This window comes from Perognathus longimembris, chromosome 4 (assembly GCF_023159225.1).
Source record: "Perognathus longimembris pacificus isolate PPM17 chromosome 4, ASM2315922v1, whole genome shotgun sequence".
In the NCBI taxonomy this organism is placed as follows: domain Eukaryota; kingdom Metazoa; phylum Chordata; class Mammalia; order Rodentia; family Heteromyidae; genus Perognathus; species Perognathus longimembris.
Window position 1 is genome coordinate 67,834,377 of NC_063164.1, and position 23,101 is coordinate 67,857,477.

A 23,101-nucleotide genomic window follows, 5' to 3' on the forward strand; every position below is an offset into this window, starting at 1 on the left:
GGGCAGGAGTGGCGACCCGGACCTTAGACGGAAACGGGGCAGATCAGCAGCTAGAAGCGAGAAGGCTAGGGCAGAACAAGGCCTTGTCTTCTGTCCCGCTGCGTCTCCTCACAGACGCGTCCTCTCCCGGGAGGCACGCCTCCCCCGCCGCCCCAAAGGCGCACGTTCTCGACGCAGGGTCCTAGCGCCCGCTCGTGTTATCGACACCCAATACTCGTCCCCTAATTTATCTGCCGTTTCTTGGGCCCCATACGCTAGCATTCCCTTTGGGAGAGCAGCTCCAACGGGTGCCTGGACATTAGTGAATGACGTACTCCTCCTTCCTTTAACTTCGTTTTTCCCGCCTCTAACGCAACCCCGCGCTGACTGACACGCCTCCCTCAGCTACGCCCCGGCGCTTCGCGCCCTGCTGGGAGAGAAAACCTCCACCCCCTCCCGTCGCGAGCACGGCGCGCGCGCGCGCACGCGTTCCCCGGCGCCGCTAACGCTAGAATAGCCTCTGGCCCCCCCCACCCGCCTCAGGCGGCCTCAGGTTTGTGGGCCGTAAGTCACCCGGGCCGGGGGGGGGGGGGGAGGCCCAAGATGGCGGACCCCCCACTGCCCCATCCCCCATGGGGTGAGGGCGTCTAAGGTCGGGAAGCTGGGACACGGTTGTCTTTCTTTTCCGGGGGGAAGTTGGTGGAGTTCTCCCGGCTGAAGACTGGGCGCAGAAACTTCGCCCCTTTCTTCCCCCACCCCCTCCATGCAGGCGACTCCGAGCGAGGCTGAGGCTGGCGGCGAATCGCCACCGAGCTGCGTGTCGACCGCGTATTCTGATTGGACAGTTGAGAAGCCTGTCAGCGTATTGGCCCCGCTGATCCCGCCTCGTAGCTCAGGGCACCCTTTTCCCTTTGGCCCCAGCGGGCGCCAGCCACTCAGATCGCTTCTTGTTGGTACGTGCAGCGGCAGTGGCCGCCGGCAGAGCAGTCTGAGCCCGACGATGAGGCCGGGAACGGGAGCTGAGCGTGGAGGCCTCATGGTGAGTGAAATGGAGAGCCAACCTCCTTCGCGGGGTCCCGGGGACGGGGAGCGGAGATTGTCCGGCTCAAGCCTCTGCTCCAGCTCTTGGGTCTCTACTGACGGCTTCCTGAGAAGACGGCCTTCGGTAAGGGATCGGCGGGGCAGGGAGAAAGCGGCACAATGAAACTCGGAGTCAGAGAGACAGGAAGCTTTCTTCAAAAGGAGAAGAAGATAAGAGTGGACGGAGGAAGAGCTCCAGATGGTGGGATACATCCTGAGGGAGAGAAATGGAGGGTGGGGTTGCACAAAGAGAAAGCTGTGGGACCCTGGAAGTTCTCAGCACTTTTGGCCTAGACAGATGCGCGGTGAAGGTTCCGGGCCCTGGGCAGGCCGGGCGTCACGGAGCTCTAGGCCCGTTTTGATGGAAGGACTTGATTCTGGAGGACTTCAAAAGGGATGGCCCATTTTTTTTTTCCTCCAGTACTAGTGGTGGTCTGCAGACAGGGTTGCCGGGATAAGTGATGCGGAGGACAATTACCTGGTTTGGAACAATGGACACATGTAAAGAAAGTAATTGTCTTTAAAAGTGCATTTAAAACGGATGAGTTAGTATTTAGCATTTAGTGTTAATGAGTGACAGAATCACAGGCTTCAAAATCTGGCAAAAGGAATTTTACTTGCCTTAAGTCATAGGTTACAAAATTATTGATGTGTTTGCGGAAGTGAAGTGTCTGGCCTACCTGTTTTGTAAGAGGAGACCTCCCGTAGGTTAATTTGGTAAATTCAGCATTGTAAAGCTTAAAATAACATTATAAAATACCAGCATCTGTATTAAATGAGACAAAGTTGTTTCTCTTCACTGTAACAGTTTTTAAGTTAGCATTAAAAACATGTCCACAAAATTAAGCAAATCAATTAGTGGCTAATTAAGTCAAGGAAACAAGGGTCACCCTATAATTACCTATTTGGTCAGTTAATTTAACTTATTCCATTTTGTTGTGAAATTTCAAAACTCTTTAAAAATACCACTCCAGCTTATTTTTTTTTTAGAACAAGGCGGTATAAACGAATCCAATAGTTTAATCACACATTATCTTACTGTGCCAGCACAGTTCAAGAAAGTGAATGGTTGAAGTGAGATTTTTTTTCATCCATTACCTTATTGTGCTACCAGAGGTAAGCCATGAAGTGAGTTTTTCTCCCTTTTTTGAGAAGCAGTTAATATGACTTGCTAATTTTTGAATTTTTACTATTTTTCAGATGGGCCATCCTGGCATGCATTATGCACCAATGGGAATGCACCCTATGGGTCAGAGAGCGAATATGCCTCCTGTACCTCATGGAATGATGCCACAAATGATGCCTCCTATGGGAGGGCCTCCAATGGGACAAGTAAGAATGTTATGTTTTGGTTTTGGTTTGTATTTATTTTGTCCTCAAGTTTCATTGTGATGAGATTACAACATCTAGGTCAATCTTATATTTGTAACTTTAAGTACTAGTTTATGCTCAGTTTTCAAACACTGAGTCATGACTGTAAGCAAATTTTGAATGTAATGAAAAAGTATGTATAAAACCGTGTATTGACTACTTCGGCAAAATTAAGGATTTTTAATATTAAAAGATGCCAATGTACATCTAGGCTTTTTAATTTAATGTTTTTTCCAAGCATCTCAAGTGAGGTTAATGTTCTAAAAGCCAATATTATCTGAATTGTCAACATAACTTATTTTGGTGGACTATGTAAATACATAGAATCAGAAAAATTTTTTGGCTTAGAATGAGTTTGATTTCTGAAATATCTTCCTCTCTCTTGGGGTATTGGGGAGATTTTTCTGCTCTATAGTTGTGATTCATCATAGAACAGTGCCAGATAGGTAGTTTGTTTTTCTACCTATGTTATTTTATTAATGCTTATTGCTTCTGCATTCCTGCTTATGAGCTGCCCCTTCCATCTCTAGCATAAATTGTAAATGGACATTTTGTTAGTGATTTGGACCAGAAGGTTTTAATGTTGTCTCCGTGATTTGGTAGAACTGAGTTTCTAGAAAAGGCATCCAAAAAAGGCAATAGGTTATTACTATGAATAATATTGTGCCCTATGCTAGGTTTTACAATACATAGATCCTTAGTTGGCTGGCTTATTTCCATTTGAGTATCATGCTAAAATAATGAAAAATTTTAGATTAGCCAAATATTTTGGAAACTTTTATTTTCTTTTGTTAATGAGTAGGTTAGTTTATTTAAGCCTTGATAACTAAAGTTATTGGTGAAATTGTAGTGGAAAAAGAAGTTTGGTGTGTCTCTCTCTTACTTAACCTTAGCTGTAGAAGGGCTCAATGTGAAGTGGTTTTCTTCTTTTATATTTAGAATATAGCCCTTAATTTTGTATAGAAGTCTGTATTCGGAGGCGCCAGACCCAAAAGATTTTGCCTGCAGGAGTTCTTTATATAAAAAAGTATTCTATTGTTCTAGAATGACACAAGTTTTAAAACTCCTCCAGAGATGCAGAGACAACTGATTCCTCTTTTCTGTTTCTTCCATCTCTAAGCAACAAGGAGCTCTTCTGTTTTCTTGGTAGAGCTACTCTAACTAGATAATGAGCTTTAAAAAATATTTATTCTTTAAATGCACTGGTTCTTATTTAAAATTAGTTTCTTTCCACAGAAAGATAAAATAAAACAATTTGCTACTGCCAGATGCTTCTATCTTTTCTGGGGCCTTCTGTTTCCATTGGGCCAATCAAGGTAAGTTTTGCAAGGGATTGACCTGCTTACCCTTGCTGTAATGGTGCTGTTGCACTATCAAAGCCAATATACCAGCTAGTCATTTCTAGTAACATGCAGATTTTATTTTTTAAAGGTATTTTTGTGCATCTTATTGACAAGCTGGTCATAATTTAGTTTATAGCACTTTCTCTTTAGCTGTATCAGTGACCACCTTCCTAGTATAATTTTTTCTCCCATTGTTGGCTGCTACTAGGATAATGAGTGAGTGTTTTAGGATTCCAGCAAATTGCTGTTATTTTCTCAAAAATATATCATTCTCTGCCTTACTTAGTATTCCAAAACATGTGGGTCCTAATTTGATAAAGCTAAATCCTGTTTTAGCTTTATAAGACACTAGAGGAAAAGAGAAAGAGACTGACAGACTAGAAAAGCATGGGTAAACTGAATCCTCAAGTAATTCATGGATCTTAGTTAAAACTTTGTAAACATTTCTTTAATGGTTAATGTCTCAGAATTGATTATTTTTCTGCATTATTTCTTCTGTTTACATATACTTAAAAGTATTAATGACTAATAAGTGGTCAAAAGGTAATTCAGAAAGAAATAAAAGATGCTTTCAACATTCATAACAGTAATGGTAGAGTTTGGCCATTCAATTTTTAAATTCTGTAGATTTTGAGAGTAAAGTTTACAAACTTAGTATACAGTTGTTACTCCATAACTGTGGAGTTCCACATCCATGGACTAAACCCTCTATTTGAAAATAAATTGCCTTGTACCAGATATTTAGAAACGTGGGCTGGTAATGTGGCTTAGCAGTAGAGTGCTTGCCTAACATGCATGAAGTCCTGGGTTTGATTCCTCATCACGACATAAGCAGAAAAAGCTGGAAGTGGCACTGTGGCTCAAGAGGTAGAGTGCTAGTCTTGAGCAAAAAGAAGTCTGGGACAGTACTCAGGCCGAGTCCCAAGCCCCAGGACTGGCCCCCAAAAAAAGAAAAAGAATGCTTAGAAACATTTATTTTTCCTTCTGATTATTCCCTAAACAATACAATGTAATAGATATACACATACACACATATACATATAATATATACATATTAGGTATAATAAGTCAAAGTATGTAAGATCGTATATAGGCTATATGCAAGTACTGTGACATTTGGCATCTGGATTTTGGTATCCATGAAGAATTCTGGAACCAGTCCCTCAAATACAAAGGGATAACTATGTTGCTTACATTTCGTAAATATACCTTGCTAGAACCAGCTGGAGATCAAAATTGGTAGCAGTCTTACTGCTTTTGGAATGTTACTAAATATGACATGAATTTTTTAAATTTATTTGTAAAATACTATACAGACCAAGCAAAATAATGGATAGGGAAGCTAGAGTTTGTCCTTTTCAAAGATTTTACAAGTTACTTAAGAAACTTAAAAAAAATTCTTAAGATGGTCTAGATTCTATGCTTCAGGCTGAAGAATCTATTAGAGTAATAAATATTTGGAAATAACATATGTAGCCTAGTATGTCTTTCAAATTTATCTCAACTATCCTGTGTAGTTTAAAGTTACTTCTTTTTAACAGTAATGGGAAAGTTATGCTTCTACTTTTATATAATCACAGGCTTATATATCATATATTGGGCTAGAAGGAACCTTGCAAATTATGTAAACTGAGTGATATATGAGGAGAGGTGACTTATTTTGGTGGTAAAGGAGCATGAACTCAGCCTGATGCTTTCTTGCTAAGCAAGTGCTCTTCCACTCAAATGACCCTCCCCTAACCCTTTTTGCTCTATTTTTGAAATACAATTTCCATCTTTACTGGGTGCTGACCTAGTCTTTACTTCCCTCCTGTAGCTGGGCTGGCAGATGCAAGCTAACAAAACTTGGTTGGCTGACATGGGTTTGACTGACTTTTTGCCCCAGCTGGCCTCAAACTATGATCTTCCTAATCTCCCAAGTTGCTGGGATTGGAGGCATGGACCAATGTGCTTGCCAAGGTTTCACTTTAAAAACATAAGGGAGGGGGGCAAACATATTAATGGGGGAAAAAAAATCTCTCTACTTGCAATTCACCAAGAAATTCCAGTACCAGTTTGTTTCAAACTATTATGTATGAGGCTGTGTTCTTCTCCAAGGTATAGTAAATAATGTTTTGTTTCTAAAGAAGTTTCTTATCTTTTGCTTCTGTTGCCTTTTATGTACCAAGAACATAAGTCCTGCCATCTTTATCATAGATGATTTTGCCTTTGCCTAACACAAACTTTTTCTCTTTTGAGTCTTTTAATGAGAAATAATAAAACACTGAGATCCCTTTCATATCTAACACTATGATTCAATTTACATGATTTGATAAGAGGATTAGATGCTGTGAGATTTTGTGGATTAATGTGGAAATAAAAATTAGTTTTGGAAGGCCTCTAATTTTAATTCATTATGTTTTTCTTCGGGAGGATAACTTTTGTCAGTAAACTGACAAATGAATACTTATTTTATTGTTGTTTGATTTTTACTTCAGTACTGAGTAAGACAGGCCCTAACAGGTCTCTACTAGCCCAAGTTATCGTTCTCCCATATCTAGGATACTCAACAATTTTTAAGCTGGTATTCTTGCTTTAAGGCTATTGATCTCTCCCCCTCCAAAAAAATACAGTTTTCTACTTCTGCATGTTACCTGATTTTCCAAGAATCTCCAGTATTTGCATATGCCATTAGCATAGTATTTTACAGCCTAAAGTTGAAGGTTATCCTGTGGTGTAAGTCAAAGCACTAACCCCCTAATTTAAACTTCATCTGGTCTTTTCATAGTATCTTTATTGATTGTATTAGTTCATGATTTTAAGCTTAGGCTGCTCTTGCCCTTCTGCTTCCAAGTTTGCTATCGCTGTGAACTTTTCTTTCCTAACCTAATTTCTGCTTTCTCAAGGTGGTCCTCAGCAATAATTTTTGCCTATGTTCATCTTACCCTTTAAAATTTTAAAGACTTTCACTTTTTTTGGCCCATAGTCATTGATAATTTTCATGGTTTCTTATTTGCTGTTTTCCCAACAAGGAACATAACTTTAGGCTTGGGAGGGGAGTGAGGGTTTGGGCCAAGAAATATGTATATAAAGAGCACTGTTTTTGCTGCTCTGTAAATTTCTTGTTGAATGAATGAAACATCACAGATACTCTTTGCTGGAGGTGGGCAAGAAAGTAAGCTAGTGATATGTTTGTCCTTTTCTAGTGGTTACTTGTAACTTTACTTTGTTACCACTCTTGTTTTTAGTGTCTACTCCTTTACTGCTGCTTTTTTAGCAAAAAAGAGTAGATGAAATAAATTACTAATTTTGTTTTAGTAAGGCTAAAATACTTTAGGCAAATATATTTGGGCTGTGATTGGCCTTGTTTAATACATAATTTACCCCATTGTTTTTCATAGAGAAAAATTATTTGGAAAACTTATCTTCCAGAGAAATGTATTGTATTGGTATATTTAATATTTGTGATTGGTTCAACACATTTTTTTTTTGAAATATCCTTACTTTAGCTATAGAATCTATGCTTTTTATTTGAATATTAGACAATGACAAAAAAGAAACATTTTAGCTTATAATTCCTGAATGTAGATTATTTCTCTGTGCCTTTTACATTTCCCAGGCAAATACTTTTAAAAAGGAAATATTAAGCTGGATCTAATATATATGATTTTTAGATTATATATGGTTTTATTGTTGACTAATTTTTACTAGTATAAATATATACAGATATGCATACTTTCCTAACTATTAGATAGCAACTCAGTTTAATGTGAACTCATTCAAAGTTTAGGTATTGTGGGCTGGGGATATAGCCTAGTGGCAAGAGTGCCTGCCTCGGATACACGAGGCCCTAGGTTCGATTCCCCAGCACCACATATACAGAAAACGGCCAGAAGCGGCGCTGTGGCTCAAGTGGCAGAGTGCTAGCCTTGAGCGGGAAGAAGCCAGGGACAGTGCTCAGGCCCTGAGTCCAAGGCCCAGGACTGGCCAAAAAAAAAAAAAAAGTTTAGGTATTGTAATGTTTCTTAAGTTTGGGGAGTATGTGACAGGATTTGGAGAAAAGACCACATTGGTTAGGAGGAATGTAATGTATCTTTCTCTGAAACTCATGAAAACAATATCAGTGTTTCAAAGTAGAAAAGCCTTTTATAACTTTTTATTTCTGTCTTAGTTGACTTCTTCCCACTTTTCCTTAGTATTGAACTCAACCTCCAAGCCCCCATTTTCTCTTTATTTTTCCTTTTCTAGAAAATTACATAGAATTAGTTTTGGGAGAAGAGGGGAGAAGTGAAAATGTTAAATTAGTGTCATTTGCTTGTAGGAGGAAAAAGTCAATTTTGAAGTAAATATTAACATATACAGAAATAAAGGAGCTTGTAGAGTATAGCAAATACATTCATTAAGTAGCATGATCAGAGAGGAGAGTGAACAAATGTCAACAGGCTAACCTGTTGAATTTTAATTGGGCTTATTAGGAGTAAGCACAACTTCCAAGTGTTACTGTTATTAGTAGGTGATCAACATTTGCATATATTATATAGTAGAGTTTTATTTTTGTTTTAGTCTAGAGAAATAGCTTTTGATCTTTTATAAGTAGGAGTGAGTTTTTATTATTTGCTTTTCCGTCCTTTATATTTCTTTTAATCAATAGACATGTAAGTCTATTGTGTTGGGTTCTAGTATAGAAATAAATAATATATATCCTACTCTTGAAGAATCCACCATCATTTGTTAAGATACCTGTCTGAACTGTGTGTTTGCTAGCGTGGCTGTCAGAATATTTCTGGGCATTTGGAATGTAGTGGATGTGAATCTTGTATTTGTTCCCTTTTGCAAATTACTGCGTGCTGTCATTCACATATTTTAAATAATTACATGAAGCTAGATGTAGTGTTTTGCATTTGGTGAGCCTTAAAGAAAACCTTAGTGTACTTAAAATGGAAATGTGTATCTTCAAAATTTCATATGTCCTATTGAATATGATCCTGCTCATAAAAATAAGTTCATTAGAAAAAATAAGTTGATTAGATGAATAGCTAAACTTATATACATCTTAAGAGTTAAGTGAATTATATAATGACATTGAAAGAGCCTTCACTAAATCTGATACTTGATCTGAGATTGACTTCTTAATACATGTATTGGGTTTTTTTAAAGATGGTAACGTCTTAGTATTTACTAGATGCCATTAAAGTCCTGAAATGCTTGAGAAATAAATGAGAAAGACACCACATTCTTTCATTGTGTAAGTTAAAGAGAAACAATGTTGATAAAATAAAATTGGCCCTTCATATCTGCAGGTTCTGCATTTATGGATTCAACCAATCATCCAGAGTATTTTGGATAAACAGTTCTGATTGAACATGTATATTTTTGTCATTTTCTATACAGCACAGTGACTATTTACATTGTATTAGATGGTAATCCAGAAGTGATTTAAACGTATTTATGAGTACATGCATATGTCATATACAAATACTATGCCTTAAACGTTCAGGGATTTTGACATCTATTAGGGATACTAGAAGCATATCCCCCTGGGTTTGGAGGGATACTGTAATAGCTTATCACATCATTTATTGAGGACTGTTTTAAATGTATTACATTCATTGTCTCATTTGATTTCTTAAAGTAATCCTACCAGATAGGTATTATTTTTGCCATTGATGGGAGAGTTGAGACCCATACAAATCAGTCAGCTTAGCTCAAGATCACAGAGCTGATAAGTGACCAAACTAGAAATTCTGTCAGTCTGATGTTAAAGTGTACTTAATGACTGTTATAGGCTGCTTTTCTAAATAACATTATAAGATTGTACAATTAATTTTCTCAGAACCCCAAAAAGGTAGCTTTATGTTTTCATCCCCTTAACCTAAGTTTGGGGTGTTCTGAGGTTTTGATACCTAAGCCCACTGACAGTATTGAGCCCAAAGTACACTGGCTCATGGCTTAATCTGTCCTTCCATGTTTTGTGTGCTGGTACCTCCTTTCTATAGACTACACTTATGTTTTAGGGCCATCGTTGAAGTAATAAGTGAACACATGAGCACAAACACTACATACAATACCTTTATAATTGATCTGATAACCAAGACACTAAGTGGGAGTGGAGGGAAGAACATAGTGTGTGTAAAAAGGAGGATGTCTCATATCTGTCAGGGTGGAGGAGGACTGTTTTAAGATTTCATCTCAGGAAGGCATATAATTTAAAGACAAATAATTTTTTTCTGGATTTTTTAATAATCCATGGTACTGGGTTTTTTAAAAAAATGTTTTTATAGTTGTACAAAGGAGTTTTGAACTACGATCCTCCCTGTTGCTAGGTGTGTGTTCTATCACGCGCCCAGCCCTTTTTGTTTTAGCTTGTTTTTCAGATAGGAACTTGTGCTTTTGTACAGGATCCTTCTTACCTCACAAACAGTGAGAATCAAAACCAGATAGTGTGGGTGATTATTTCAGTAGTTCTAATTCTGCAGTTGATTGTATTTAATAAACTAATTTGCAATAGTAGGAATTGTCTTATTAAATGGTATGGCTGTATTCTGTATTACAACAACTTATGCAAATACATTTTACCTTTTCTCTAAAATACCTTGAGTTTCTGTTACTCCAGATGAAAAGATAATAATGTTAAATGATCTTCCCACTTTAGAATACTAAAAATATCCTTTAAATATTGTATTCCCAACCAAATGAATATTTAATTTCACTTAAAGGTTCAGTGTTTGCATTCATAACATTTTTTGAATGTACATATTTAGTCCTAGTAGCTTGTAATGTGCACGATCATTGTTTTTAAATACTATATTTAGTCTGTAAGGTTATCTAACCTTGTAGAATTTGACTTGACATTAACACATTTAAAAGGAGCCAAGTCAAGAGACTTAACTTGACAGTTCAGTTATAGAAAGAATGGTTTAAAATCAACCAAATTTATGGTGTAATATTTCTTTGGATAATTTTTTTAAAGGCTAAATAAAATGTGTCCAGTTATTGATGGTTTTCTTTCCAAGTAGGAAAATCCTTATGAATGGAGTTTATGAAGAAGATTTGCAAAATTTAGGTTTTGCACATCTTTCTGCATTCATACTGTTTTATTTTTGTGCTACATAGTGATAGTGTTTTATACTGTAACAGTGAAATGTTGTAATAAGATATGATAATTTAAATAGTGTTAGAGACTTTCTTGATACTAAGAATGACTGAACAAATTGTGTAACACTCTAGGTTTTGCCTTGTGTTTATTTTCCTTTCACTTGTGTTTCTTCTTGAACATATTTCTTTAGTATCTATCTAGGGCCTTACGTGTACAAAGCAAGTTCTATTCCACTGAGTTAACATACAAGCCCTTTTTTATTTTTATGTTGATACAGGGCCTTCATAAGTTGCTCAGTCTAGCCTTGAACTTTGATCCTTCTATCTTGGTCTCCCAAGTAGCTGGGATTACAGATGCATGCCCCCATGCCTTGCTTGAATACCTTCTGATAATTGGCTTTGAAACTGTCTATCAATAAAATAGGCAACAGAAATACAAACGTATACAAATGATTGGTGACTTGTAGATCACATATATTAGTTATATTTTTGAAGATATTAAAGTATCTGTATAATTCAGATGCTCAGTATTTAAATAATTTATTTCTCATATCTTTTTTTGCCTTCTCCAACACTTTCTGATCACAACAACTAAAATTTCTAACTATAGCAGTTTACATATTTGCCAAAGTGCTTTTTAAGTAGAAATTTGAAAAAAAAAAAAAACACATTTCAGTTACTCATTTAACTGCTGCTTTGTACCTTCAAAAACAACTAGCCAAGCACCAGTGGTTCACACCTATAATCCTATCTATTCAGGAGGCTGAGATCTGTAGGTTATGGTTTGAGGCAAACCTGGGCAGAAAAGTCATGAGACTCTTACCTGTAATCAACTACCCCCAAAAAAGTTAAGAGGTGGAGTTCTGGTTCACGTGGTAGAGCACTGGCCTTTAGCAAAAGCAAATTCTGGGACTTAAGCCTCAGAACTGACACCAAGGAAATAATGTGATAAAATTCATGAAAATTGCTCTGGCATTACCATTACTGTAGCAACTATTAGGAATTTTGTTCATACTGAAGGAACATACCATTTTCAATGAACTTTTTAAGTTGCTATCAGTGGTGAGACAGTTATGATATGCCCTAAGCTAAAGGAAAAACAGTATAGGAAGTCTGACTCTACATTTAGCTAGATGCAGTGGTTCATGCCTGTAATTCTAGCTGTGTGGGAGGTAGAGATTGAGAGATTCTAGTTGTAGCCCTTCTGTACTCTTTATAATAACAAAAAATTTTACAAGACTAAAAGCATGGCTCAAGTGATTGATTGCTGGCACAAATGTGAGTTCCTGAATTCAGTCCCTGTACCACCAAAATTCAAATAAACTGAAAAAATCACAGTAAGGAAATGTACCTACTATGCAAAAAGGGAGAGCAAAGAAACTCATATGTCAATTTGGGGTATTAAAAAATACAAGGATAAATAAATTCTGAGGGTTTAAACCACAGACTAGTTCTCAAACTTGCAGCTTGGATTCCCATTTTAAGTCTCAGATTGGTGGTATTGTCAAGTGACTGGTATAAATCAGAACAGATACTTTGAAGTAAATCAGCTTTGAAGACTGTTTATAAAGTACCCCTGTTTTTTTGTGAATCAGAATTAATAGGAATGAGAATCAGAGGCCTTTCTTTGATTATCAGGTCTCTATGAGAGCCTTAAATTTGTCCTCCCCCCCCCTAAATTTGTCCTCTCCCCCCCCCCCCCCCCGCTGCCAGTCCTGGGGCTTGAACTCAGGGCCTGAGCACTATCCCTGGCTTCTTTTTGCTCCAGGCTAGCACTCTACCTCTTGAGCCACAGCGCCACTTCTGGCTTTTTCAATATATATGGTGCTGAGGAATCAAACCCAGGGCTTCATGCATGCTAGGCAAGTACTCTATGGCTAAGCCACGTTCCCAAACCCCTTGTTCTATTCTAATAATAAATTTTCATATCAATTACAATATTTTCCTTACTGATTTTTTCTTCATCTTCATAACATGAGTCTTCACTTAAAATTATATTTATCTACCAGGCTCCAGTGGCTTCAGTGCCTGTAAATCTTAGCTACTCAGGAAGCTGAGATCTGAGGATCATGGTTTAAAGCCAGCCCAGGCAGGAAAGTCCATGAGACTTATCTCCAATTAACCACCATAAAACCAGAAGTGGCACTGTGGCTCTAATGGTAGAGGGCTAGTCTTGAGCTGAAGAGCTCAGGGACAGCACCCAGGCCCAGAGTTCAAATCCACCACTGACAAAAGTAAATACATACATACGGGAATTATGTTAATCTACTTTCAGAATATGCTGTTGTACATATATGCTTGGCAGGTGAAAGAAACTTAACAAGTCTTCACTTCCTAGAATTTACAGAATAATGAGGGAGAAGATAGCTATTGTTTGCTGTAAAATTTCATTCAGCTAAATTTTATTCTCTAACCCTGACCATAATTTCTGCTTTAAAGGAAAATTTTGAAATATCAAATTTGAGGTATGGTAAGAAGGATCATGGAAGAAATTTGGTCAAACTCTACATTATCTTTAATGACTATAAATATTTACTGGCCTGGTCTGTAAACTTGTATATAGAGTTTTGTGGCTCTTTTTTCCCTTAAATAAGATTTGCTTTTCCTTCTAGGAAATCAGAATATTTAGCTGAAGTTACCTTCATTTGCACAGTAGCCTGTTCCCTTGTAGACAGCTCTAGTCTTTTTTGTAATATCAATACTGGCCTGGGGCTTGAACTCAGAGCCTGGGTGCTGTACTTGAGCTTTTTGGATCAAGGTTAGCACTATACCACTTGAGACAGGGCTCAGCTCCACTTTCAGCTTTTTTTGGTAGTTAATTGATAAGAGCCTCACTGACTTTCCTGTCCTGGCTGGCTTCAAAGGTGGTCCTAGGTTTCAACTTCCTGAATATACTGGTATCAAAGGAAAGACAAGTTTAGTTTTAGATATGATATTAGCTTTTGATTTTATATGTAGGCCAATTTAAGGAGCAGACTTAAAGTATCCCATGTTTCTGGGATGCTTTCTCCTTAAGAAGTTATTTGATTTAGCCTAGAACAAAATTGTAAGAGTACATTTGTTAGGAAAGTATATGGTTCTGAGGGCAAGTTTTGTAGTTTACTATTTGCTATACATTTTTTTCCTTGATATGTATGTTATTTTCTGTTGTTTTGACTGTATATTCCCAGTAGGCTACCATATTCATCTTAATTGGAATTTCTGTCAACAAGTTCTTGTTTAATGATGTTTGGACAGTTTAAACAATCTATTAACTTCATAGTAGTATCCATTTTTGATGGGTACTTTGCTTTCATGAGTTAATTTCACAAGCAATAAAATTAAGAGTGATATTAAACTCTAATTTATTATATGTTCCTGTTTACCAGTGTGTTTGCATTGTTTTGTTGTTCCTATTTTTCAAATTGCTCCTTTAATTTGAAACTTGAATAACCAGTTACCTTGTTCTAATACCTTGTGAATTATATGTAAAATTTTACCCCCTTCTAATCCCTTTTCCTTAGGTCCTTTTAATGTTCATATTAGAATAAAAATGGTTTTGGGGGATTATAATTAATTTAGAAACTGAGTTTTCATGGATTTTATTCATACATAAGAGAAATAATTTATGGATTTCAATGGTAATCATTGGTAAACTGAACTGGGCTCCTAGAGTAATATTGTAAAGAACTCATATACTTTAAAGTTTTCTGTTTAGGACAGGAATAGATGATTATTTTTTATTTTGCCCGTCCTGGGGCTTGGACTCAGGGCCTGAGCACTGTCCCTAGCTTCTTTTTTTTTTTTTTTTGCTCAAGGCTAGGACTCTACCTGTTGAGTGACAGTGCCACTTCTGGGTTTTTCTGTTTATGTGGTGCTGAGGAATCGAACCCAGGGCTTCGTGCATGCTAGGCAAGCACTCTACCACTAAGCTACATTCCCATCATCTATATGATTACTTAAAAGTTTGTTTTTTGATACGTATTTGCTGTAGATTTTAAAGCACCTTAGATATGAAAATTTTGTCTTTTGGTGGTACTGGAATATGAACTCAAAGCTTGTCTCTTGCCAGAAAGATACCCTACTCCTTGACCATGTCCCAAATAATCCTTTTGGCTTTATTATTGTTCGAATAAGGTTTTGCATTTAAATTTGGAAAAGACCTGGATCCTGGTCCTTGTGTTTAGGGTTTCAGTGTAGCTAGGGTGACAGCCATGTACCACCATTTTCACAGCTTTTTATTGGTTGGAGTAGACTCTCCTAAACTTTTTGCTTCTACTAGCCTTGGACCATGATCTTCTCATTCTACCTCCCAAGTAGTCCAGATTATAGACATGAGCCACTATATCTGGTTTGATAGGGATTTTGAAAAGGATCAAGTTGGCATAAAGTTTATTCAGTGTAGATAGTAAGAATCAGAGGTAAGAAAATGCTGGAATATATTTACCTTGGATTCTGGAAAAGTGTGGAATAAAAACTAAAGAGAAATTATATTCTTTAGACTATTAGAATATTAAAATAGTTCATTAAAAAAGCCACTTCATTCATTCAACAAGCACTTACTAATCATACTGTCCATGTAGTATATATAGTTTAATGTCAGTGGTTTTTATTTTTAAATTGTATGATGTTTAAATTCATCGAGTGTTTTAATTTTCTGAAGTAACCTTGCGTTTTCCTTTTATTTTAGATGCCTGGAATGATGTCATCAGTAATGCCTGGAATGATGATGTCTCATATGTCTCAGGCTTCCATGCAACCTGCCTTACCGGTAATATTTCAAAATAATATTCTGTGATGTTTTGACTGATTATTTCTATTTATGAAATAATACCTAAATCTTTTGCAGACACAATTAATATTAGTAGTAATTACTGTAGTATAGTGTGGAAATTAGAGAGGAATTTACTTTTAGTAGGTTGACTAATAGACATTTATATTTTTCCCAATATTGACATTAAAAAATATGTACATGCTTTTTAAAATTAGTTCTAATTAAGACTAGACTAATTTGTGAGTCAGAAGCATTTTATTAGACAGATAGCATTTTTAAAGTATAGACATTTGCTTTACTAAACATTTATCAAGGGGCTGGAAATATGGCCTAGTGGTAAAGTGCTCGTCTCGTATACATGAAGCCCTGGGTTCAATTCCTCAGCACCACATATATAGAAAAAGGCCAGAAGTGGAGCTGTGGCTCAAGAGGTAGAGTACTAGCCTTGAGCAAGAAGAAGCCAGGGACAGTGCTCAGGCCCTGAGTCTATGCCCCAGGACTGGTCACAAAAACAAAATAAACAAATAAACATTTATCAAAAATCAATAAACCTGGTACTGATTACTCATACCTGTAATTCTAGCTACTCAGCACACTATTTGGAAGATGTATATTTGGGCAGAAATCTTCACTAGACTCCAGCTCCAAATAATCAGCAAAACAGGGCTAGAATTATAAGTCAGTGGTAGAGCATAAGTTCAGCAACAGCATGAGGTCTTCAGTTCAAATAACAACAAAATTAATACCTGATTCAGAAATCCACATTTTGTTGGGAATTCATCTGTGGGCAAGTAGATTCAAAAATTTTTGAGCAGACATCACTTTGATAAGGTAGTTTAAAGATGTATAAGTTACTATTTATAGTATACACGTGTATACTATTGTGGTTTTAATGAATAGTATGACATATTACCTGGGGATGGTAAGTTTTCACTTTTATACAAAACCTTTACGGCTAAATGTATTTCAGGAAATACATATTTCCTGTACATATTTACATATACATTCCATGTGTGTATATTATCTACATTATGTTATATGTAATACATTACATACATTATTACATACATGTATATATTGAGTACGTATTTCAGGAAATCCTTTTTTTAATGTGCCCAATAGTGAGACTTGAACTTGAGTTTCTGGCTCTCATTTGATTTTTTTTCACTCAAGTCTTGCCTTGTATGTACCACGTAAGCCACAGCTCCACTTCCTACTTTTTGGTAGTTAATCAGAGAAAATACTTTCTACTTAAGTTTGTTTTGAACCAGAATCTTCAGACTTCAGTCTTCTAAGTAGTTAGGATTACAGACATGAACCACTAGTTGCCTGTCTTGGAATTACTAATGTTCAAATGTTGTCAGACTACTAAATAGGTTAACATTTGCATATACTGTGCTTAGTTTTTCTTTTTTAATATCCTATGATGTCTAGGGGCAGTGTCCTATAATTTCTAACATTTGTATTTCTGAGGTGGGTAAATTTTTTTTTAAGAATTTCATGTTCATTTTAGGCAGATTTTTGCCACAGTAATGAGTTTGTTGCTACTCAAATTGGTTTTTAGAGCATCGTGGGTTTCAGAATAAATGGTTTAAAGTTTGTGGATATGTATACCTGATGACCATAGAATACTAAAAGTGATTAAGTAGTTGGTACTATGGCTTATACCTATAATCCTAGCCTCTAGGAGCTGAGATCAGGAGAAATTCATCTCAAGTGCAACCTGAGGAAAAAAGAACAGTGAGAGACTCTCTTTCAACCATAGTGGTTTTTATACTTGCCATGCCAGCTATAAAGGAAGCATAAATAGGAAGAATTTGGTCAAGCCAGCCTGGGTGGCAAGAAGAGACCCTGTTTTAAAAAATGACTAAAGCAAAAGGGCTCGGAAGTAGCGTAAGTGATAGTGTTTGCCTGGGATGCTCAAGCCTGAGTTCAAACACCAATATCACAAAGTATTAGTAATACCTAAGTATACCCAAATGACTTAAATCTTAAAATGTATAGCATATTCAGAGAAAATGCTAAGAGCACTAAACGTTTACCAGACCTCTCTTTTACTGAGTGGCGTAATAATTATGTGTAGAAAGGAATGATTCACTGTTCTTAACAAGTAACTTCTATAAAGTGCAATTTAAATGAAGTGAATTTTAGTAATTTCATTTTTCTTCTTGCAGCCAGGAGTAAATAGTATGGATGTAGCAGCAGGTATGTATGTTATGCATTCTGGGCTTTACTTGGAGAGAAAAGGCCATTACAGCAATGTATGGAAGCAATGCCACCCTTTTTTTTTTTTTACCAGTTGCTATGGTTGTAATAAAAGGGTAACATAATTCAATTTTTAAAAAATCATAGTTTGAGAGCAAGTATTCTACACCAAATTCATTGGGCTTTGAACCCCCTACAATGTTTTTTAATTTTATAATTATTGCTAACATTGAAATTCTTAATTTTAGTATAATAATTAAATTAGGTCAAAATTTGGAGGAGCTGAGTTTCTTTGCCTAATTATAGGCCTGTCAACCTAGTAGATATCCACAGAACATTTGCAGAAAGAATGAATGAACTAGTGAAGTTTATATTCAAGGGATGGAATAATGGCTTTATATGTTAGATTAGAGTACTACTTGACAGTCATTTTTGTTATTTTTTTTGGTACTTATAATCATTAGAGTTCATAAGCCTTGTCATAACTCCCTATCTCTTATCAATATCTGGTCATTTTGATTAGTGAAAGTAATTCTCAAATTTCATTATTTAAAATACAGTAATGTTCTGAAATTAGTATGAATTTTTAAACTGTTATATAGACTTCTAGAGCCTTGGTGCCATTATCCTAATTAATAATAGAACATTATAGTCAGATTTCTTTGTAATTGCTATTAAAGTGCACTTTGACTCTTAATGTAGATGTCTATAGTAGTACCTTTTTTTTTTTTTTGTCCTGTGCTTGAACTCATGACCTGAACACTGCCCTAAGCTTTTTGCTAAAGACTAATGTTCTACTACTTAGAGCCATAACTCTTCTTCCAGTTTTGGGTTAGGTAATTGGAGATAAGTGTCTCACAGATTTTCCTGCACTGGCTGGCTTTGAACCACGATCTGCAGATCTCAGCCTCCTGAGTGGCTAAGATTACAGTACCTTCTTTGAGAGTACTCTTAGTGTATGTGAACTTTCTCTTATTTTACAATCTTGGTTTTATTATTTTCCTTTTTTTTTTCTCCTCTGTGTGTGTGTGTGTGTGTGTGTGTGTGTGAGAGAGGGAGAGAGAGAGAGAGAGAGAGACAGATAGGGTTTGAACACTGGGCTTAAGGTGGTACCTGGGTTTTTTTTGCTCAAGACTTGTGCTCTCCTGTTTGAGCTACAGCTCCACTTCTGGCTTTGGTGGTTAATGGGAGAAAGAGTCTTATGGACTTTGCTGCTTGGGTTAGCTTAGAACCTAATCCTCAGCCACCTAAGTAGCTCCAGATTACAGATGCGAGCCATCAGTGCCCGGCTTTGTTGTTTTTTTAACATATAGTTTTTAGTTAACTACTTTTTAAAATTAGATGTTATTTATTTGAACTTTGTGGCTAGTGTGCATTTCAAAAATTTTTATATCTTTTTGGCTTTCCTGTAGGGACAGCACCATCTATACAGAACTGCAGTGATGGAAATGTTCAGAATTTTGTATTGTGAAGTACAATAGCTACTAGCCATGTAGAATTTGTTTGGTGGGGGGTGGTTCCTGGGATTTGAACTCTGGGCCTTAACACTAGCTTTGTATGTGCTCAGCCACCAGACCATATATTTACCCTATTTGCCTTAATTAGTTTTCTTTCAAGGGCCAGTTTGGACTGTTCTCCTACTTTACACCTCCAGCATAGCTGGGATGACTGGTGCAAGCCATCACACTCTGCTTTTTCCTTAAGATTGAAGTCTCCTTAACTTTTTTGCCAAGGCTCTCATTGAACTATATGATCTTCCTGAGTAGCTGAGATTACAGACTTGAGCTGCAAAGCTTAGACAATTGCAACTATTTGAGCATTTGAAATTTGAACTCAGAGCCTAGGTGCTGGATGCAACTCTAAGCTTTTGTGTTTAAGCCTAGCACTCTACCACTTGAACCACAGATCCACTTTTGGCTTTTTGGTGGCTAATTGGTACTTAGAGACAGCACCCCCAACCCTGAGTTCAAGCCATAGGACGCACAGAGAAAAAATAAAAAACGGTCTCACAGACTTTCCTGCACAGGCTGGTTTCTAACATCATCTCTCAGATCTCAGCCTCCTAAGTAGCTAGGATGTATGGTGGCTAATGACTACTGTATTGTATAACAGAAATGTGGATTCCAAGTAGTTAAGAGTTTCCTGTGGCTCTCTCTGTCTCCCTTCTCTCCGGCCATGGATCATCTTAGCCACAGGCCAGCAGTTCGCTAATAAACTTTCTTTCCTGCCTAAAAAAAAAGAGTTTCCTGTGTAGCTAAATCACATATTTAAAGCATAGCTTTTGGTCAAAATAATTGTTGCACTTTGGTTGCACGTGTAACAAAAACCAAGAGGATACTAAATAACAAAAGAAGCGAAATGCAAGTTGCATATTTCTCACATTGTCCTCAAAGGACTTTGTTACTTTGCATTGCAAACGTTTATTGGTGGGGAAAAGCACAAAAAAAACAGTTTGTATGGGACAGTCCCCAAGAAAGGATGAAAAGGAAAGAATTCTATGAATAAGTATTTAAATTGTTTGGAAGGAGAAAATAATTTATCACTGAATTTTTTTTTTCTTTTTTTAGGTACAGCTTCTGGCGCAGTAAGTACAGTTTAAATTGTTATTTATGTCATTATTTTCATTAGTCTGATACATTGGTATTCTCTAAAGGTTATCTCTAAACTAATTTTCCATACCAAAGGTTGAAAAATGTAATTTTGATGAGACAAGAGAAATTGTGTTTGGTTTCTATGACTGTATCAAGGTAATGAGAATGATCACTAAGAAAGAGACTGTATAGCACACTGTTCTGGGGACTAAAAATCTAAGATCAGCCCCCCTCCAGTCTGTTTTGAACCCAAGATCAAGCCACTCCAGTCCTCTGTGGCAGCTACCTAGCTACTTGGCAAAATGACAGAAGAACTTACATTGTAGCAGGCATGAGTGTGGTTTGTGCAGAAAAGAGGGAGAAAGGAATGAAGCTAAGAAAGGATAAATCATTGGCATAACACTCCACTGTTGTGGTTACCAGTTCAAATCCATGTGGATTTGAGTAAGAACTCAGGCTCTGGAGAAAAACATGAATTATTTACAGTGTAAGTCACTTCTTAAAGGTACCACTTCCCAGTATGGTCCCATTAGGGATTATGCTTCAAGTTGAATTTTAGTGAGAAGAAACCATATTTAAATCATAGCAAGTAGAAATCTTGTTTCACTTTTTTAAGTCTTTGAATTCTTTCCATGCAAATTAGAAAGGAAAGTTTGTAAAAATACAGTAATTGTAACCTTATGCTTTTTAGTTAAGTATTAGCATATATTAGTGCTTACTACTTTAAATCTAGTATAGACTTGTTTGGGAAGGTAGAGATCTTTTGAGACAAGGTCTTGTTATATAACTTAGCTTGGTCTGGATATCACCTTCCTGCACTAGCCTTCTGAGTACCTTAGTTATACAATCATGCCCTGCCATACCATAAACATTAATTGTTCCTCTATTCTAGGACTCCACTGGAATCCATGGATCTTCAAGTTCTTTTTATAAAAGAGATAATTTCTTTAACATCTATGTATACCCTAATGTATCTTTTCTTTTTTTTTTTTTTTTTTTTTTTTTTTGCCAGTCCTGGGCCTTGGACTCAGGGCCTGAGCACTGTCCCTGGCTTCTTCCCGCTCAAGGCTAGCACTCTGCCACTTGAGCCACAGCGCCGCTTCTGGCCGTTTTCTGTATATGTGGTGCTGGGGAATCGAACCTAGGGCCTCGTGTATCCGAGGCAGGCACTCTTGCCACTAGGCTATATCCCCAGCCCCTAATGTATCTTTTCAGTCATCTTTTAGTTTTTTGGGTTTTTTTGTGGTACTGAAATTGAAACCAGGACTTTGCATATTCTGGGCAAGCACTCTACCACTTGAGCTGTTAATTCAATCAACCCTTTATCTGCTTTAGAATATTTATTTATTTATATTTTATTGGCAAAGTTTCCCTCCACAGCCTAGGTTACCCTGATGTAGCTAAGTCTAGCTTTGCCTCATTCTCTCTGATGCAAGGATTGTTCATACAGAGATATATGCTTACTTTAGTTTATTTAGCAACTAGCCTATTGACATTTTTCCTAATTTTTCAATTTTCCCCATTCTAATGCGTTCTTTTCTTATTATCCTTTTTTTTCTTTATTGTCAAAGTGATACACAGAGAGGTTACAGTTTCATCCGTTAGGCCTTGGGTACATTTCTTGTACTGTTTGTTACCTCCTCCCTCATTCCCCCCTCCCTCCTCCTAATTTGTTCTTTTTTTTATTACTTTTTTTATTTGTTTATTAATTGAACGTAAATTTTTTTACAAGGTGTTGTGCAAAAAGGGTACAGTCACATAGTAGGGCAGTGTGTACATTTCTTGTGATATCTTACGTCCTGTTTTTCTATCCCTTGTCTAGGTCAGGTAGACATACATACAATATACAATGTATGAAGAACATATACAGTATTCACAGACTTGGTCTCTACTGTCTCTCCGTCTCCCTTTGTTAACAGTCATTTATCAGGGAGATCATGCCCCTTTGTTTTCTGTGTTCTAGGCTTGTCTCACTCAACATTATTTGTTCAAGTTCTGACCATTTCCCTGCGAACAACAATATTTCACCATTCCTAATCGCTATGTAGTATTCCATTGTGTATAAGTACCATATTTTTTGGATCTATTCGTCTGTGGAGGGGCATCTGGGTTGTTTCCATATTTTGGCTATTGTGAATTGTGCCGCGATAAACATGGAAGTACAAATGTCCTTTTGATATCTTGGGTTTTGCTGTTTAGGATAGATGCCTAGGAGTGGTATGGCTGGGTCATAGGGTAGGTCTATATTGAGCTTTTTGAGAAACCTCCATACTGTTCTCCAAAGTGGTTGTACTAATTTGCACTCCCACCAACAATGGAGAAGGGTTCCTCTTTCCCCACAGCCCCTCCAGCATTTGTTGTTTCCTGAGTTCAGAGTATAGGCCATTCTAACTGGGGTGAGGTGGTATCTCAGGGTTGTTTTTATTTGCATTTCCTTTACTAGCAGGGATGTTGAGCATTTCCTCATGTGTTTCTTTGCCATTTTTATATCTTCTCTTGTGAAGTCTCTTTAGCTCTTTCGCCATTTCCTAATAGGTTTATTGGGCTTGGGGGGGCTTAGTTTTTTTAGTTCTCTGTAGATAACAGATATCCCATATGTTTGGCTGTCTTTCTATTTTGGTGGCTATGACTTTAGCTGTGCAGAAACTTTAATTTGTAGTAGTCCCATTTGTCGAGTTTTTCCCCTATTTGTTGTGCCCCTGGGA

The 23,101-nt window shown here is 37.0% G+C and overlaps 1 protein-coding gene across 8 annotated transcripts in view; it reads left to right on the top strand.

Annotated features, from left to right (window-relative positions):
* The first annotated feature begins 546 nt into the window (after positions 1-546).
* The window catches only part of Prpf40a (pre-mRNA processing factor 40 homolog A), a 59,695-nt gene continuing 37,140 nt past the window's right edge, over positions 547-23,101 (top strand). For 2 of the 8 annotated variants that reach the window (XM_048345461.1, XM_048345464.1), the window contains exons 1-5: positions 549-1,144; positions 2,260-2,391; positions 15,517-15,597; positions 17,775-17,805; positions 20,373-20,389. In XM_048345461.1, coding sequence (XP_048201418.1) covers positions 743-1,144; positions 2,260-2,391; positions 15,517-15,597; positions 17,775-17,805; positions 20,373-20,389 — 663 coding nt within the window. In that variant the 5' untranslated portion in view covers positions 549-742. Of the gene's footprint in view, positions 1,145-2,259; positions 2,392-15,516; positions 15,598-17,774; positions 17,806-20,372; positions 20,390-23,101 lie in introns of all 8 variants that reach the window. The other 6 variants (XM_048345462.1, XM_048345460.1, XM_048345467.1 and 3 more) reach the window with 6 other exon arrangements.